This window comes from Ornithodoros turicata, chromosome 3 (genome assembly GCF_037126465.1).
Source record: "Ornithodoros turicata isolate Travis chromosome 3, ASM3712646v1, whole genome shotgun sequence".
Lineage (NCBI taxonomy): Eukaryota > Metazoa > Arthropoda > Arachnida > Ixodida > Argasidae > Ornithodoros > Ornithodoros turicata.
This window is the reverse complement of record NC_088203.1, coordinates 22,979,414-22,997,802: the sequence shown is the minus strand read 5'-3', so window position 1 is coordinate 22,997,802 and position 18,389 is coordinate 22,979,414. Positions and strand designations below refer to the sequence as shown.

Genomic DNA, 18,389 nt, shown 5'->3' with positions numbered 1-18,389 from the left:
GTGAAAGTGGCAAAAGAGGCAAAGAAAATAAGAAAACAATAAGAAGGAAAGAAAAGGAAAAGAAAAATGAAGAACACAAAACTAAAGCTGAAGAATCACACACTCTAGCGGGATCCTATGATGTATGCAGAACTGGTATAGAAATAAGAGAAAGGAAGAACAGAAAAACAAAAAAAAAACAAAAAAAAAACAGAGGGAACGTAAACAGTGAACATGTGCACAACTGAAGGCATTACGGATTTGAAAACTAAGTGCAAAAAGAACAAAATGTATTGACTCCTCGATGTTTGACCCGAAGTGCGCGCAATATAATGAATATGGTCGATGAAACTGAGCAGCGGGGTTGAACCCGCTCCCAACGAATATGCGTTCCGAAGATCCTACACCTCACTGGCAGCTGCTGGGACCTTTTCGACTGCTTCGTTTCATTGATCTGATTGCTTTGGGCGAAATTCAGGCTATGTGTTGTTTCATCCTCTGTGTTTCTTCGCTTCACCTTATACTGTGATAATGAGTATGGTGGGCGGATTCATATTTTACAAATTGCAAGACGCATTTTTGGGTTGGTGCCTCTGCGCTCTTTTGACCCGGGCGCGCCGAGCCCCAAAGGTTGGTGTCAGCCTCTTAGCGGGACTTCCCGGGGGAGGAGGCGCCCCCCCCCTAGTTCATGTTCCGGGGGGGCAAGGGCCCCAGCGCCCCCTCTCCCGCCCGCAGTCGGCGCCTATGTCCCCTAGTCTCGGGTATTTAAGTTATGGATCTATGCCACCAGCTGGCTTGCTACCTCTCTATCCTTTCGTGACCTTTTAATGTTGAGAAGGTACTGGGGAGCTGGCCAAGGCTACACCAACCTGCGCTGTGTGCACTAACGAACTATCTCAAGGACATACGCACTGAAATAATCTTTTAAATCACTCAGTGGTTTCGTACGTCAAGCGGCCTGGAACGACTGGTCGCACCAGTGCCCCCCCCCCCCCCCCGACCTACGTTTCCATTTTTTTTTCTTTCTTTCTGTTCCCATTCTATTCTATTCAGCCAACTGTGGCCTGTGGATTAATTTTGCGCGCATAAGAGTTCTCCGTAGGCCTGAGAGTCCTTAAGGGAGTGACTGAGTGCCTCAAGAGAGTGCGTGATAATGCCTGAGAGTCCTTAACGTACGCCGGAGTCTCAGCAGACAGCGCACCGTTCTTGACGTCGCTCGCGGAAGACGGTGTTTCTGTAGACGTGGCAGAATAAAAGCGCTAAAAACACGAGGACAACGGACACACAGTTAGCGCCGTTGTCCTCGTGTTTTTAGCGCTTTTATTCTGCCATGCCTTACCAACAGGCCCAGTCTGAAGTTTTAAGTTTCTGTAGACAACTCATGTACCCACCCACAAAGCCGCTAGCACCCTCGGCGTGGTCGAACCCGCACCTGTACCGGACGTTGCCGTAATCAACAGGTTGCCGTTAAGTACACTGTTAACATAGAATTTCACCACATAGCACGCTCCTAACCAACCGCCATACCGAATGATATCATTCTGTGTCATGGTTCGCTCAAAACAGGGGGAGGAGCCTGTCTGGGACATGCATAATGTATCCCATAGAGGCGCCTCCTCCCATTTTCAGCAAATAAGGACACAGAATGATATCCCCCCCCCCCCCCCACCGCAGTCGGCGCCTATGCATCCTGGACAGGTCCTGGTCGCACGTCACAGCAAACGTCAAGGCACACGTGACCTTAAAGATGGCGGCGCCCGTGATCGGCGGCCAAACCGTTTGTAAACAATGTGGTTGATGTTTCTGGACGACGTTTTGGATGTTTTTCGATCACGGTAATTATTTTTATTCGATAATCTCGCAGTAAAACGCAGAGTTTTACACATAAAGCCTCGTATTGTTGACAACTTCCAAAGATGTGATGACGACCGCGCGTTAAGATTTACCGAGCCGATGCGATGTACTTAAAGGAGAGTCTGGAGGCCCACAACTTTGTTTCTGTTTTTGGTCAGTATGGAATGTTAGGCGGCAGAAAACAGTTTTCCCACAATTAGTGCAACCGTAGCTAAATTGGGACGCCTGCAATAGCTCCCCGAACCTCCCGCGCGCGAAACACCCTCCTTCGCCTTCACGATAGGCACGTGATGAGCGCGCCACCACACACGTCACTATGTGACGCAAGCGGTGAGGACGCTCCTCATTGGACTTGGGATCACATGATCGAGGTGAGCAACATCGCCCATGCCGGAGCGTCTGCTACCGCTTCGGAGACGCCATGCGTTCTCCGGCTTCGGGATGTCCGAAACGGAGGGTTTGAAGGCTGTCCACGACACAACCACGATTTTTTGGGACCGCAGGCACCACAGGAAGAACGAGTGGTGCAGCCTGAAATTAACTGCGTTTGTACAGCAAAAAACCCGTGCTTCTCGACAGTGTGCAGCCTGTCCGACAGTTTTCACCGCGCAGTTGGTTCAGTGGCTAACAGGTGGCGCCACAATACCGCCGCCATCGCTAGCCTCGCTAGCTTTCTGCTGCTGTGAATTCTGAGATTGCACAGATGCCACGGATATATTACTCTTGTGATCGTAATCTTATTTTCTCAGGCTGCGTATATGCTTCTTTTTTTTTTTTTAAGAAAACGTGATATAAATCATAAATAATAGAGGCCAACAAGAAACAGCTCGCAATGTTCGTAGCAGACGGTTTTTCCTACGAACGAATGAGGGGCTCACTACCACGAACGTCACACTAGAGTGGGTGTGGTCTGCAGTTGGAGCGCTCCGGCCTGTCACCGCGGCAGCGATTTTCCAAATTAATTGCACCGTGGTGATACAACTTTGGACAGAAATATTTTGTGGGTATGCTTTTCACATACTGCTTTACAAGATGACAGCAGTTTTGGGCCATGGTAGGTACCACTTTAATGCTCCTTTAAGCTAAGGTGAAATGGGCTACCATGTTGCGGAAGAAGCACCGCATAGTTTACGCTGGCAAAATACGGTCATCTCTTGGTGTTATGACGGTGAAAATATGTCGGTACGCGGCAAAACGACATGTAAACAAAGTCACATGACCACAAAATGACGTTTTCTATGACGTGCGACCAGGACAAGATGGCAGTTTTGCCAAAAGCACCCGCTTGAGGGTAGTTACAACAATGGCGGGTTTGTGTCACCCCTGTGTACCTGAGGCTCCACCCACTTTTTGAGGTATTTAGCCAATCACAGGTCGAAATACAGTTGTCTGTTGTTACATCCATCCAATACTTATACCTCACCTTTTGAGGTATTTAGCCAATCACAGGTCGAAATACAGTTGTCTATTGTTACATCCATCCAATACTTATACCTCACCCTTATTTACTGGGCGCTACCATTTTGGAGAAAATTGATGGAATTGGATTGAAGCGGATATCACTGGTGACAGACCAAAACGACGGATTTTGCGCCCACTTTTATCAACGCCATCTGCACGGAGAGAGGCATGTTGGGAAGGCTCAGAATAGCAGAAATGGTTGCTCTCAGAAGTGATTGGCCAGGATTGCGGTACAACCGCGCCTTCGTAGCAGACGACAGCCGGTATGAAGTTTTATATCACGTAATGCAAGTACATTGAATCAAAAAGGAGCAAAGATGTATGTATAAATAAAATGCAATTATATAATGCAAAATCCTACGTATAAGGGTCGTCCTTCTTGCTATTTTCCTGGTATCACGATCTTAACTAGGCCTAACATTGGCGACGAAACATCTCATTTTCACGTAAATAATGATGGCGGAGCGAAAGTTGAAGCTGATTGTGCACATGCGTACATGAGGATATCTACTCACACTATGCAATTAAAGTAGTCTAAAAAATTTTTTGCCACGAAATCTCCCCTTCGCCGTTCCAAGCACCATCCTCCATCTTGGAGAATTTGGTGCCATGGCAGCTCCCATGGAAAACAGTAACCAAAGAAATGCGCCTACGTTTGATTGACAGGTCGAGCCTCTTTTTTAGGCTCCTCCTAATGGCCAGACTCATTTTGGCATACACGGCACTGGCCGTCATCGCTTGCTTTTTGCTACGGTGAATTCTGAGATTGCATAGAAGCCACGTATATATTACTCTTGTGATTGCAACCTCATTGGGTCAGGCTGCAGTATATGCTTTGTCTTTTTTTAAAAAAAACGTGATATAAATCATATAAAGGATAGAAGTCAACAAGAAACCGCTCGCAATGCTCACTGCAGACGGTTTTTCCTACAAACGAATGAGGGGGCTCTCTACCACAAACGTCACATTTAGCGTGGGTGATTTGGGAAAGTGGGTGGGCGATTTTGCGAATTAATTGCGCCGCGGTGAAACAACTTTGGACAAAAATATTTGGGGGAATGCTTTTCACATACTGCTTTACAAGATGACAGCAGTTTTTTGCCATGTTAGATATACCACTTTAAAGCTACTTTAAACAATTTGTAGGGTTTCGTGCTGTGCTTGGATAAATTTGGTAACAGTTGTTGCTGTCGCAGTGAGGTTTAACGTTAGTGTTTTGCATGAGTAAAGTGCAGCCCGGAATACTACAGCGCAGATGTACCCGTTATGGAAACGATGGGGTGGTGGCGGGGAAAGTGCTTGAAGAGATCCCGCACTCGATTCTCAGAACACTATGATGCTGCTGCCAGAATCGGGGGACTCACAGCTGAAGTGTTTGCGCACAACGATGGTACCAATCGCACCGGCAATCACATCGTGCGTTTTTCTCTTTTTTTCTGTTTTCTTCTCCTTCTTTTACATTTCAAAGGTGCACTGCAGTCACCTGGATTCCAGTTTTCCTGGCTCCGTTTTGAGGAGACATAGAAAGATCATGAAAATTATTACAACCCCCATGATGCAAAACCCGAGACTGGAGAAAAGACGAAAACCAGACGATGGACACAAACTCTCAATTTCAATTATCCCTCTCCCTCCCCTCCGGGAGTTGTTAGGTATTTAGGAGGCTCGGTGTTATTAAATCATTACTGTGTCTGAGAACTCTTGTGCTTGTCTTCGTGTCCCGTGTCTCTCGGTTATTCGTTCCTTCGTCATCATGCACCAGTTAGTCTGCGCCCTATCTCTTTTATCGTTCAACGTCTGTTTTTCGCCTTTTCCCCATTCTCGGGTTTTTCGTTATGGATCTTCGTCACCAGCTCCATGTCACCACCAGCTTAGTCACCATTTTATCGGTATTATTACAGCTGTATTCTCCAGGAACATTTTCGCCGAAATCACATAGAGTACAGGGTATCATTAGGCATTGTATCCCGTCTCCCACGGGTTCATTTTGCCTGTGTTCGTGTTCCAACTTGAACAATTAAATCATGTTTCATATACACGATGTCCAGCAATTGTCAGATAGTGGGCTTTAAAGGGGTCCTGCACTCGCTCATCATGATTTTCTTCTGTCACAATCCAATCGCAGCATAGGCGCCGACTGCGGGGGGGGGGGGGGGTCCTTTGCCCCCGGAACATGAACTAGGGGGGGCGCGGCATCCCCCGGGAAGTCCCGCTAAGAGACTGACACCAACCTTTGGGGCTCGGCGCACCCAGGTCAAATGAGCGAAGAGGCACCAACCCCAAAATGCATCTTGCAATTTGTAAAATATGTATCCGCCCACCATACTCATTATCACAGTAGAAGGTGAGGCGAAGACAGACAAGACAAGGCACCAAGAATATCGGCGCGCGAAGGGCAGAGCGCACCGCCGTCGTCGTCGTCACCGCTACAATGGGCCCCCTTCTCGGGAAAGCGGAAGCGTCCAGTGTTCATGGCGTTGACAAGGCTGGGACCGTCGTGGTGGAGGCATTGTGCTGAGCGACGCAGGTGCAGGAGGGGCAGGCGTTGTGTCGGACTCCAGATAATCGCGGGCTTTGGCGACAACCCAAGAGGAAATTGCCGACTGCCAACCACCGGGCGGTGATCGGTTTTTGGTCGGCAAACGACTTAGTCGGCCATTGAGCCTTGGACCAACGTCAGCCAAATGTCGCTGACCAATGTAGCTGGCACACAACGTCGGCTCGAGAACCTTCAGTGACGTGTTACCGGGGAGCTCGGCACGAAAAGGTCGGGCCAGTCTTGGCCATGCACTGAAAGCAGACCCGAGAGCAACAAACGCAGTTGCTACAAAAGAAAAGGTCCAAAGACACGAGTTTTTTGTTGTTTTGCGATTTGGGCGTATCTGTGTAAATTTGAAATGCTTTTCTGCAACGTGCAAAATTATCATGACAAAAGAAACAAGGGAAAGGGTGCAGGCTAGCTGGTATAGATCCACGAAGAAGACCGAGAGACACGGACACAGAAGACGACACACGTAGATTCTCAGAGAGTCTCACTGAGAATCTGTTTCAAAGAGTAATTTTGTGCGGCAATGTCAACGTAAAATTATAACGCGGAAGCACGATGTGCTGTAGTTGCCCAAAACAACATCGGGTACTTGACGACATCATTTTATTCACATGACAGTGACATACCCAGAGTTCATACTGCACAATACCCGTCGCATTTTTCATCTACTCGCTCATTTGCTCATGCAGCACGAATGTTTCGGTGCTAGCAGTAGCAAAAAGAAAAAACGAGCTCCAACAGGCTCTCTGATTTACATAACGGATATGACAGCCCGAAGGCGTCTCTTCTTTACGCAGTGGAGCCCGCCTCCGCGCCTCACCTGCTCTGAAGCGATGCAGATCCAATAGCGCGAAAGCGCCAGCGTCAACCTCCATCTCCATCCAAGCGCCCCATCCAAGTGCAGCGCCACGGGGCCCCCGACTCCAAGTACAACGCTGAACGGCAAGCCCTTCCACTCCCACCCACGCACCCGGTATAACAGCCCGAAAGTGCCGCGTCTTTATCCTGGAGCCAACTCCACACCACAGTGACCACACCAGCGATGCAATACTAATAGCGCGAGGGCGGCAAGGTCAACACCACTCCCCTGCTTCTTGAGAACGCCATCCATAAAGTGCAGCGCCTCCCCACCGACCGAGACCCTCCCAAGTCTGAATACAACGCTGAACAGCGAATACCCCTCCCCTACCACCCACCGGAATAAATGTCAGGCATACGACTGGAACTTCCCCGCTACCCGTAAACTCAGATTATCACAAGACATGCGGACAGGTTCACTCAAAACACTGAAACTGGTGCACTATACTCACGTTTAGTCAAGGCATGCTTCTATGCGACCCCCCCCCCCCCCCGAATTGGTAATGCTAGAACCTACAAACAAGCGTAATATCAACTTGAAAACTCATCACTTCAAAGTCAACATCACATCGTTACCCATCATTCAACATCAAGCTCAACAGCACGTCATTACTCATCATTAAACATCAAATTAAAAATCACATCACGCCACCACCTAGTCATTCAACATCACATCATTCCGACTGATGTGATGGTGAATGATGTCGGTGATGGCCATCAGGAGTGAATCACATCGTTACCCATCATCCTCCGACGATCCATCGTCCTACCACTGCGACGGTGTGGGTGAGAGCACTATAGAGCGCTACGAGTTGTAGGAAAGGCTCTAAATGAAGCGGTCGGATGCAGAGTGGTCTGTATCGACCAGTCGAGGATGAAATGTCGTTCCAGAGCGCTAGGAACCAACCAGTCGAAGACACCATAAGGGTTCTGTATGCAATGGCATCACGTCCACTCTCATTGGCTCACACCATGACACACACCGGTTGATATAATCCCTCGCGAAACACCTTTAGAGACCCATCGCGCGACATCCGTCAACACATTGGAGACGTCCTCAGTCCATCAGTAACCGATACCATAGATGTGCCTCGTATTTGTGATATCATGTTCGAACAGTTGTTATCGCGCGACGCAAAGCATGCGTGTGATGCTCAGTGTGATAAGCGGCGCAAGCAGCGCCACTGGTTGACTACTTAAACTGACAGTTTTGAATAAAGACAGTTCTTTTCCGCCCGACGCTTGGCCTGATCCTTGGAGGGGATACAACAGAAAATGGTGACGAGGATGGCGACACCCACCACAACGCGCGACGACACATGCTTATGGCGGGCTGGAATGATGCCCGCCATAACATGCTCAAACAAGTAATGCAGCATCACGAAGGAGGGCATCCAAAAAGGAACGGCGGCCTGCGTGATGTCAAAGTTCTGGGAATTTGAGCCCTACGTGGAAGGCGGAGATGAGGATTTCATATCCTACATCGAGAGGTTTGGGCATTTTTGGAAAGTGACTCGGATAGAAGACAACGCATTGAAGACATCGGCCCTTATTACTGAAATCGGAAAACGAGCATACAAGACCCTCAAGGATTTGTTGCTGCCGTCAAAGCCACAGCAGAAAACTTACGACCAACTAGTGCAAGTACTGAAGGACCACTACGCCCCAGAAGGTCAAGTCATCGCTGAACGCTTTAAGTTCAATCGTCGTTATCAGCATGAAGGTGAAAGTGTTTCTACCTTCGCCGTGGAGTTGAAACACCTGGCAGCGAAATGTGACTTCGGTGCGTTTTTGGATGATTCACTGAGAGATAGATTCGTTGCAGGCTTGAAAAATCCAGGAATACAAGCCGGACTTCTGAAGAACCGGGACCTAAAGTTCACTTCAGCATGCGACTTTGCTAAAAGTGTGGAACTCGCCGAGGAGGAGTCTAAAGTGTTCCAGCCCGCGGCTGCTGGGGCATCGAGCAACGAAGCGGTCAACGCCGTCAAGAAATCTTCGAAAAAGACTGCAACGGTGAGTGAAAAGATAAACTTCAGTTAAGGGGAGCTGCTATCGATGCGGATCAGACCATGAACCCGTTACATGTCCATACCGCAAGTTCAAGTGCCATAAGTGTAAACGCATCGGGCACCTGGCGAGAAGATGTAACAGAAGAATTCCGGAAAGAAAGGTGCATGCACAGCCTAGACGAGGAGGAATTAACTTTATTCAATGTCAAGGACAGCCGTACTGCAAGACAACCGTACGTGGTAGAAGTCCGTATTGAAAGTAAGCCAGTCCAAATGCAAATCGATACGGGAGCAGCAGTATCAATTATTTCGGAGGATGTCTGTTCAAGTCTAGGACTACGCAACGCGTTACAGCCTTGCACTAAGAGGTTTAAGACTTATGGTGGAACACCGCTTCACGTAACCGGGAAGATGGACGTCTTAGTTGAGTACGAAGGACAGAAGACTCTTCCCGTGATTGTAGTGCCCGGAAGAAAACCATGTTTACTCGGGCGTGATTGGCTGGAAAGGTTATCTTGGAACTGGTCTGACGTTTTCAGCATTGATGCGGAAGATAAGGTGAAGCATCTCGCAAAGAAGTATAGTACGGTCCCAAGCAGCACAATGTACTGAAAGTCGAGTGCAATAGGGGTGGACGGGTAGGTGGAAGGCCTTGAACAGACTCGTGAAACTAAGGGACATTGATACAACACATACCGTCCACCCCTATTGCACTCTACTTTCAGTACATTGTGCTGCTTTGGGTATTTTCGCCGGGAGTGGGACTGATAAGAGGGTATCAAGAAAACTGGTGCTGAAGGAGGGCAGTTTGCCAGTGTTCTGTAAGTCAAGGCAAGTGCCCTACGCGCTACGGGACATGGTAGAAGCTGAAATTCGTAGCTTGGAAAACGCAGGGGTACTCGTTCCTGTAAAAACAAGGGCAACGCCGTTGGTTGTAGTACGGAAAGCCGAAAATCAAGTCGGACTGTGTGGTGATTATAAAGTCCCCGTGAATCCGTGCATCAAAACCGATCATTATCCGTTGCCTGTGATGGAGGACCTTTTCGCAGCGCTGACTGGAGGCAAAGTTTTTACGGTTCTGGATCTAACAACTGCGTACCAACAACTCGAGCTTCACCGCGACTCGCGATCGTTATTAACTGTGAACACGCATTTGGGACTTTTCAATTTTGTCCGTATTCCATATGGTATATCCAGCGCACCAGCAATATTCCAGTCGGTTATGGATGAACTGCTGAAAGGCATGAAAGGGGTTGTTTCCTATCTGGACGATGTGCTTGTAGCGGGATCGTCGGTAGAAGAACGGGCAGAGAGAGTACAGGCTGGTGTTAAAGCGTTTTGCCGAACACAGAGTACGCGTAAAGCAAGAAAAATGCAAAAATTTTCAAAAGATCCGTGAAGTATCTTGGACGTGTACTGGATGCGGATGGAGTTCACCCTTGTTCGGAAAACGTAGAAGCAATTCAGAAAGTTCCAAGGCCAAGAAACGCGTCAGAGCTCAAAGCGTACTTGGGCATGATAACCTTTTACTCGAAGTTTATTCCGCATATGTCAACGGCGCTTAAGCATTTGTATGACCTACTCCACAAAAACAAGAAATGGGCCTGGACTAAAGAAACGGAAAGGAGCTTCCAAGAGTAAAAAAAATGGTTGACCGAAGATAACGTGCTGACATTCTACGACCCTACGAAAGAACTTGGTCTAGTGTGTGATGCATCAGCCTATGGGGTGGGAGCCGTACTTTTCCACAAAATTGACGGAGCAGAAAGGCCTATCGCTTACGCTTCTCGGACGTTGAGTAAATGCGCGTATGCACATATTGAAAGGCAAGCATTAGCGGTTGTGTTTGCCATTAAGAAATTCCATAAGTATTTATATGGTAGATAATTTATTGTTCATTCGGATCATTTGCCGTTAGCCGGACGTTTTGCTCATAACAAGCCTATTTCTTCCTTGGCAGCCGCACGTATGCAAAGGTGGATGCTGTTACTTTCTGCCTATCGGTACAAATGGGTCTATCGCAAGGGAACCGATGTAGCTAATGCAGACGTTCTGCCAAGATTACCGTTGCCGAATAGGGAGGACAAGAGTGACTATGTGCAATCATTTTCTGTTGTGAACGGCGTACCCTTATCTGCAGACGCAATAAGTTCCGAAACAAAAAAAAAAAAAAAAAAGATAAGGTGCTGCAGAAGGTTCTGTTTTTCACGTTGAATGGTTGGCTAGCACATGTATCTGAAGAAACTTTAGCACCTTATTTCTTGCGTAGGAATGAGCTGTCGATCAAGATTGTGTAACTTGGGGGAATGGCGTACTTGTACCTGAACCCTTGCGTTCGGAAGTGTTGCAGCTACTTCACGAAAATCACCCAGGAATTACAAGGATGAAAATGCTGAGTAGAAGCCATGTTTGGTGGCCTAAGATTTCTGACGACATTGAAAATGTTGTAAAATCATGTACAACGTGTCAACTCACGCAGAACGCAATGCAGCAGGTTCCATTGGTCCCATGGAATGTTGCCACTAGACAATGGCGAAGAGTACATGTAGATTTTGCTTACTATTCCCAGCAGTGGTTTTTGGTACTAGTGGACGCATATTCTAAGTGGGTGGACGTTCTGTGGGTGAGTTCAACATCAGCTGCAAAGACTGTAGAGAAGTTGAGGACAGTGTTTGCCGCCTTCGGATTGCCTGAAGTGTTGGTGTCCGACAATGGACCACAGTTTCTTTCTGCAGAGTTCGCAGATTTCCTGTCCGCGAACGGAATCGTCCACAAGAACATACCTCCCTACCACCCTGCATCAAACGGGGCAGCGGAACGTCTCGTCCAGACAGTAAAGAACCTTCTCAAGCAGATGCAGGATGAGGACCAGTTGAAGACTACAAGAAGTGTCCAACGTCGTCTGGATCAGTTTTTGTTTACTTACAGAAACACTCCAAGCCCAACAACAGGCAAGACGCCGTCGGAGTTGTTTTTGTCATGGACTCCGAGAACCAGGTTAAGCCTTCTCCACCCGAACCTCCACAAGAGACGAGCATCATAAAGGAGAGATGACAGCAGACGACTCGAGGGGGCCCTGGAGGGAATTTGAGGCAGGTGACACAGTAAGGGTCAAGGGCAGCAGACCTTCCGACCCGGAGTGGCTTCCGGGACGAATCGCACGTAGAGTCAGCACTGCGACGTACACTGTAAGAATAAATAACGAAGAAAGATTCGTCCATGTAGACGACATCGCCACTGCCACGTTCCGTGAGCCAGGCCCAACCATTCCGCTGCACTCGCCCCAGGAGAAGACTACGTCAGCAGACGTACCGATCTCGCAGAGCAGCATGGACATTACTCGTGCAGGGGACCCTCTTTCCCCTACGTCCGAAAGGGTCAGTCCTCAAGAGACCACAGACAAGACCAGCCACGTCCCCTCAACAGAGACTCAAGGTGAAAGGTCGTTGGAAAATGAGACGGACAGCATTCCGTTACGAAGATCTACGCGGACAAGACGCCCGCCCGAACGTTATGGTGTTAATTGCGTGTTAATTAGAGGGGAGGATTGTGATATCATGTTCGAACAGTTGTTATCGCGCGACGCAAAGCATGCGTGTGATGCTCAGTGTGATAAGCGGCGCAAGCAGCGCCACTGGTTGACTACTTAAACTGATAGTTTTGAATAAAGACAGTTCTTTTCCGCCCGACGCTTGGCCTGATCCTTGGAGGGGATACAACGGTATTCACTGAGGAACCGCAATCTGCCTGCAGGAAGCAAGAAGAAAGTCTAGTGTCGACAGCATGGTCTTTTATTTTCATAAAAAAGAAAAAAGAAAAGCACAAAGGGTACCGTAAACTGGTAGAGATAAAACTCTCAGGAAATGTATTTATTCGATAGCTCGAGCCCTCAGTACTGCTACGCTAACGATTTTCGTCACAAATGCGCGTCTAGCTGCTTCAGAAAGTTCAGGTTGAAATTTACGGACACCATTGTATCGAAGTAATTCCCTAACTGCGCACCACTGGTCGAGTATGGCGGCATGGCTACATTGCACATGGACAACACCGCGGGTCTAAATGATAGGAGTTTGCTATGTGTCGGCTCCGTAGCCACCAGGAGCTGGAAGTCAGTCGGTCGAATAGATCAGCGTTGCTTGAGGAACTGGTTTAGGTTTGGCTCTTCCCTTTTGAGGGATCATGTGCCACCAGACGTCGCTTCGATACGTTTTTATTAGGGTGCCCGAATAGTAGCTCCCGCTGTGCACACAGAAGAAACTATCACTCGGGCACCCTTTTTTTTACCTTAAGTTGCCTCAATACTACTCCGCGGGAGTTTGCCGCAATTTTGCTAGCAAATGAAACATCTGTCATATGTATAATTTGTGCTGGGCTTACACGCAACAAGTGTTGATCCAAGGCTGTCAACAGAAACGTCCCTTAAGGAAAGTCTGCATTTGCGCAGCAGGTTTCCCAGTGGTTGCAATCGTACGCTTTGTACTTGAAGCGACATTGCCAATTTCCTATATAAGGGTCCTTGACGCAAACTCCAGGACGCATGAGACAGCTGTTCACTCCAACTGCAAGAAGGGATGACTGGAATAAATAATTATGTTAGAGCATGGGCTAATATGCAAGCCAGCAAAGTAAGCAAATGTAATTTAATTTAAAGGTACCGAGGACCTATTCTCGTCAAAGTGATCGACCTCGATTACTTCATATCTCACCTGTCATTGGTCTTTACGTTAAGAAGGGGTGACGAACAGAGATGATTGTCACGCGCCCTCAACAAATAGTCTGGCGCTTTTAATACACGGCACCGCTTTGGTGCAATTTTACTTTTAAAGTAAAAATATGTAGCGTTACTTGTCACATGTATAACTCGTTACGCTGGGTTTACAAACAACAAAGTGTTAAACTATACCGTCAACATAACATGTCTGTATGCTGCTCTTACGGTACCTTCAAATGGTACTAAAGTGCGCAACTTTCTTTTCGCGGAACGGAAGATGGCGTTACCTTGACACCAGCGCCACAGGAACGGGATTCATCAGTTGCGTCGTTCATGATTTACGAGCGAGGGAACTTGAGATCTACGTTTTTCCTCTCCATCTCAAGAAGGCCGATACTGCGGAGCGCGCTCTCATTGGTCTCCGCAAACGATTTGTCCATCAGTCATCGCGAGATCACTGCTTTATTCGACTTATGCGCTCGGCGGCTACTTACGTGCATTGCAGCAGGTATAATGCGGACCACATGCGAAGTGGAAGGTACGGAACATGTAGTTCTTGCACTTAACCTTGGGCAGGCATTCGTAGCCGGCCTCCCAGCAAAAAGTTATTTTCGTCACTGGTGAGCCACGATGGTTGATGAGAACCAGTCCATGAAAAGAAGAGAACAAAATGTGCAGCGCTTACACAGCTTCGGTGTGGGTGTAGTGGGACGCTCAGATGCCGGGTGAATAAATGATCGCATTCAGCTCGGGCTGGTGCAGGTCACGGACCGTTTGTTCTGATGGTCAGTTGCCACGAAATTGGTGGCCCCAACCATCATTGAGCTGCAGAACATGGGAGCGTCGAGCTCCCTCTCACACGCATGGCTATGACAAATTTTCCTCTTTGGGTTGGTGCCAAGAAGCGTGAGCCTGTACGTTTTCATCGCTTCCTTTGCGTGGTACTCGACTCTGACCTGCGCTGGGTTCGCCACATTAAGCACCTTGACACCTAAGTCCAGCGATGGGCTTGGATCAGAGCTCCCCGCTTGCAGTTCACGCGGCGTTGGTGAAGGCGACGGTGCCTTACAACCTTCCCATCCTACACAGGATCTCAACAACGTCATTAAATATCCTTCGGGCCCGGTTTGCTCGAAGCCTTCGTCGCTGCCTCGGAGTTCCACGAATGGCTGAAACACGGCAAGTCCTGGCTGAAGCTGGTGAACTCCTGGTTGAGGTTCTTCGTGAACGTGAAACGGCTCGGCAGTTCCTACATTTATGTGCTCACATTCGCCGCCACCCGCTCCTCAGGAAAATTCGATACTGCCCTGAAAGCGACTTCTGTCGAGTAGCGCAGAGGATACGCCAGAGTCTCACAGGCTACGTCACATCGCCGGAAGCCTTCGTACGCCTACCGAACCTTCCGGGAAGAAGAGATCAGGTTCCCCCTCAGGTCCTTCGAGCCCATTTTTATGCTCTGGTAGATGAGAAGTTTCCATGTGTACAGCAGCATACACACATGGCACATACGGAAACGGCAAGTCCGCCTCGACGTTCGTCGTACCATCTTCAGGTGTAGTGCAAGGACGACGCCTTTCGCATCCAACTTCATCAACAGCTGCGGAATTCTATGCCATCCTTTCCTTTCTGCAGCACATCGTTTATTTTACACCGCAGGAATGGGCTGTCTTTAGTGGCTCAAAATCTGCACTGAAAGCTATTGGAAATTCCGGCATACGAGGCTCGTCCGCACCCCAAGTCATGGATGTGTTAATGGCTAACTACCCTGTGTACGAAGCAGGTTCCAGGCTGGTTCTGCAGTGGGTTCCAGCCCATTGCGGTGTCGTGGGGAACGAGCAGGCCGACAGCGCCGCAGAAGCAGATCTCGTATCGGAAGCTAGAGCGGACCAGTATTGCACTGCTGAGAGGAGACCGTCGTTCCATTCTGCGAAGCCTCGTGACATCCCTATCTTCCCGCCAATGAACAACCGACAATCTCCCCCCATCTATGCTGAGCAGAGTTGATCCAACGCTCGCTTTCAAGAAGCTGCGTTAATTCATCGAACATATGGCTTTTGCTGCTTAGTGGCGTTACCACTTGAGATAAGTTGACTCTCCCAGATGTCACTGCGGTGCTCTAGAGGATCTGGAGCACACTTTTCTTCATTGCCAACACTGCCAACCTTCAGAAACCGCACTTTCCGGATTTCTTAGTCAGCTGGACTCTCGCTATCCCCATCAAAATTGCTTCCTCTCTCCTATCATAATTGCTTGGTCCCTGGCCGAATCCAGCAAACCAACGCTCTGCGCTCAAAACTCTTTTGACCTTTCTAGTCACAGTCAGACTTCGATCGTTATTATGAAGGGGCTCATTATCTCATTCCCCACATCACCATCAGCAATGGGGCAGAGTGTCGCCTCTGGCGATGAAACTTCCCATTCATCATCATAAAATAAACTTGTTGCTTGTTCCACATCAGGCTGGAGCAGAGCCATAGATGTGCAACTATACTACAAAGTGCTACCCATATTTTCGCTCGACTTAGTCGACGACATTGAAGACGTTCTCTCTTCACTCCAATCCCACAACGCTTGCGATGCCTTCAGGTCGGCGATTCTTTCCCACACCGAGCGATTTCAGACGGAGCAGGAACACAAGACCACACACAAGGCAACACTTACAACCGAAGGGCTAGGGAACCCTCGCAGGTCGCAGCTGTTTCACTGCATGAGACCATCGCTTGAAACCCGTGCCGAAATCCATTCCGCTATCCTTCGCGTGCCTTTTTTATCGTCTCACTGACGAGGTGCGGCTTATCCTAGCTGGCAATGACGACGCCATCCTGGACCATCTAGCGGAACCAGCACATCACATCGTCGACTACGCTTTGGCTAGCCTTACTGCCGTGCGTCCCCTCTTCCGGCAACGGATTCCTAGCTTTCCAGGGACATGGACATCACCGTTGCTCGCTTGCCGAGTGTAATGAGCAAAATACGACGTAAATGGGTGGCCTACTAGCTGCTCTTCATTGTCAATTTCGCTGATCCCGCAACCGTGGCAGGTCGTTAAGTCCGCGGCGCCCTCATCACTGCAAGGTTTGATCACACCTCAATATTGCTGGCATGATCGCCGCTTCTGCCCATCGCTCCACGTGTTACTAAGCTCGATGTGTTTAGGAGGAAGACTCTCAGGCCGGTCAATAATAACGGTAACAACTGAGGCCTACGGCCTGCTTGTCTTCTACCCGTCCAGTGCCATATTGGTAACCATCGTTTCCCAGCGGACACGGGAACGCAAATCAGCTTTGTGCTCGCCACGCTTTTCGATAGTGTGGAGCACTGATTCTTGGAGCTGTTTCCTACAGCTCCTCAGCCTCTATGTCAGCATGCGCCAATCACTGGAAGTTGGAGTAGTCGGTAATGTTCCATAACTGCAGAGCTGCCACTGGACGAAAGACGAGACGAACAACTCAGCCAGCTCACTGGCAACTGAAGTTTATCGGAAACATACACTAATGACACAACAAAGGAATGCTAAAACATGAGCGATACAACCGGGTACACCCAAATAGCAGAACATGTGGGGCAGCACGCGAACGTACTCCACGTGAAGAACCTGACCTAAAATTCAAGGCGTAGTCTGCTGCAGATACCCAATATCTAAGGGGCTAAGCGTGATAGAAGATGTGCTTATCACGGGGTTATTTTGATTGCGTATCTCAAGTATGCCTCCCCCATTTCTCCGGCGATTTGATCTTTAAACAACCATTCTATAGACATCCTCGCGAACGTCCTCCAGTTGAAGAACTTCACTGCAGAGAGGGCAGCGTTTGTGGTTAGGTTCTTTTTGACGCATGCCAAAAACGTTTCAAGGAACCTTTCCACAAGCGCCACCCTCTCTGCAGAGAGGTCTTCTATATATGTTGCCTGTTCTACACTTCCCCATACAGAAAACTATTGACGTCTTTTCATGAACTAATTTCACCGTGGAGTCATTCTTCTGTGATACATTATGTCACCCATCGTATTGAGACGACTAGCACGATGGTCACGCAGCATCTTCACGGTGCATCACAGGGGAAGGTCTTGCCATAGCACGTCGAGAGTTCCCCTCTTCACAGCCCCTTCACAGGATCGAAGCCCTACTGTGTCCAAAAAGATCAAAATATCTATCAGCGCAGGGCGTAACTGTGCTGGATTCACCCAGTGAACCAGCAACTTTGACTGAGAGAAGGGGCGAGAGTCCGGCTGACTAAGAGACCCGGAAAGTGCGGTTCGGGAAGGTTGGTAGTGTGGGCAATGAAGAAGAGTTGGAGTTGGACGGACGGATGGACTAAAAATGAAGAAGAGTGTGCTCCAGATCCCCTAGAGCACCGCAGTGACAGCACCTGGGAGAGTCAACTTGTCTAAATCGGTAACGCTACTCAACTGTAAAAGCCACATCGAGTCGTATTCGACGAATTCACGCAGCATATTGACGAGAGGTGTTTCGTGCCATGCGAAAAGCCAGTGTTGGATCAACCCCGCTCAGCATAGATGGGGGAAGAATGTCGGTTGTCCATTGGCGGGAAGCCAAGGGTGCACGAGGCGTCGCAGAATGGAGCGACGGTCTTCTCGCACCAGTGCAATATTGGTCCGCTTCCGATACGAGAGAGCTGCTTCTGCAGCGCTGTCCGCCTGCTCATTCCCCCACCACAGCAAAATGGGCTGGAATTCACTGAGAACCAGCCTATGGTCTGCTTCGTACACAAGGTGGTAAGTCATTAACACATCCGTGACTAGGGGTGCGGATGAGCCTCGTATGCTTGCATGCCCGTATAGCTTGCAGTGCAGATTTCGAGTCAGTGAAGACTGCCATTACCGCGGTGTAAAACCAACGATGTACTTCTGAAAGAAAAGTATGGCATATAGTTCCGAAGCTGTTGATGAGGTTGGGTACGTGTGAAAGGCGTCGTTCTTACACTACGCCTGCAGATGGCATGACGAA

The 18,389-nt window shown here is 48.8% G+C and overlaps 2 protein-coding genes across 12 annotated transcripts in view; one reads left to right on the top strand and one right to left on the bottom strand.

Moving 5' to 3' along the window:
* Positions 1-7,947: 7,947 nt before the first annotated feature.
* On the top strand, positions 7,948-11,634 carry LOC135390043 (uncharacterized). Of its 3 annotated transcripts, XM_064620062.1 has the most exons (3): positions 7,948-8,423; positions 8,526-8,716; positions 11,448-11,634. In XM_064620062.1, exons 1-3 carry the CDS (start codon positions 8,120-8,122, stop codon positions 11,547-11,549), a joined length of 597 nt encoding a protein of 198 aa, XP_064476132.1. In that variant the 5' UTR covers positions 7,948-8,119; the 3' UTR covers positions 11,550-11,634. The 3 variants fall into 3 exon arrangements, with proteins under 3 accessions (XP_064476132.1, XP_064476130.1, XP_064476131.1); XM_064620060.1 differs by having other exon boundaries at positions 7,948-8,716; XM_064620061.1 differs by lacking the exon at positions 11,448-11,634 and adding an exon at positions 10,673-11,100 and having other exon boundaries at positions 7,948-8,716.
* An 853-nt stretch (positions 11,635-12,487) lies between these two features.
* LOC135388293 (integumentary mucin A.1-like) overlaps positions 12,488-18,389 on the bottom strand; it is an 88,914-nt gene continuing 83,012 nt past the window's right edge. For all 9 annotated transcript variants that reach the window (XM_064617744.1, XM_064617750.1, XM_064617747.1 and 6 more), the window contains 2 exons: positions 13,918-14,040; positions 12,488-13,271 (listed from right to left, as the gene is read on the bottom strand). In XM_064617744.1, the coding sequence (XP_064473814.1) occupies positions 13,132-13,271; positions 13,918-14,040 (263 nt within the window). In that variant the 3' untranslated portion in view covers positions 12,488-13,131. The remainder of the gene's footprint in view (positions 13,272-13,917; positions 14,041-18,389) is intronic.

Excerpts from the sequence above, each read along its gene's own strand:
- LOC135390043 (XM_064620060.1), top strand. The coding sequence starts at position 8,120 with ATGTCAAAGTTCTGGGAATTTGAGCCCTACGTGGAAGGCGGAGATGAG. Across the intron at positions 8,717-11,447 it reads CTTCGAAAAAGACTGCAACG|AGTTCGCAGATTTCCTGTCC; the intron begins GTGAGTGAAAAG and ends TTCTTTCTGCAG.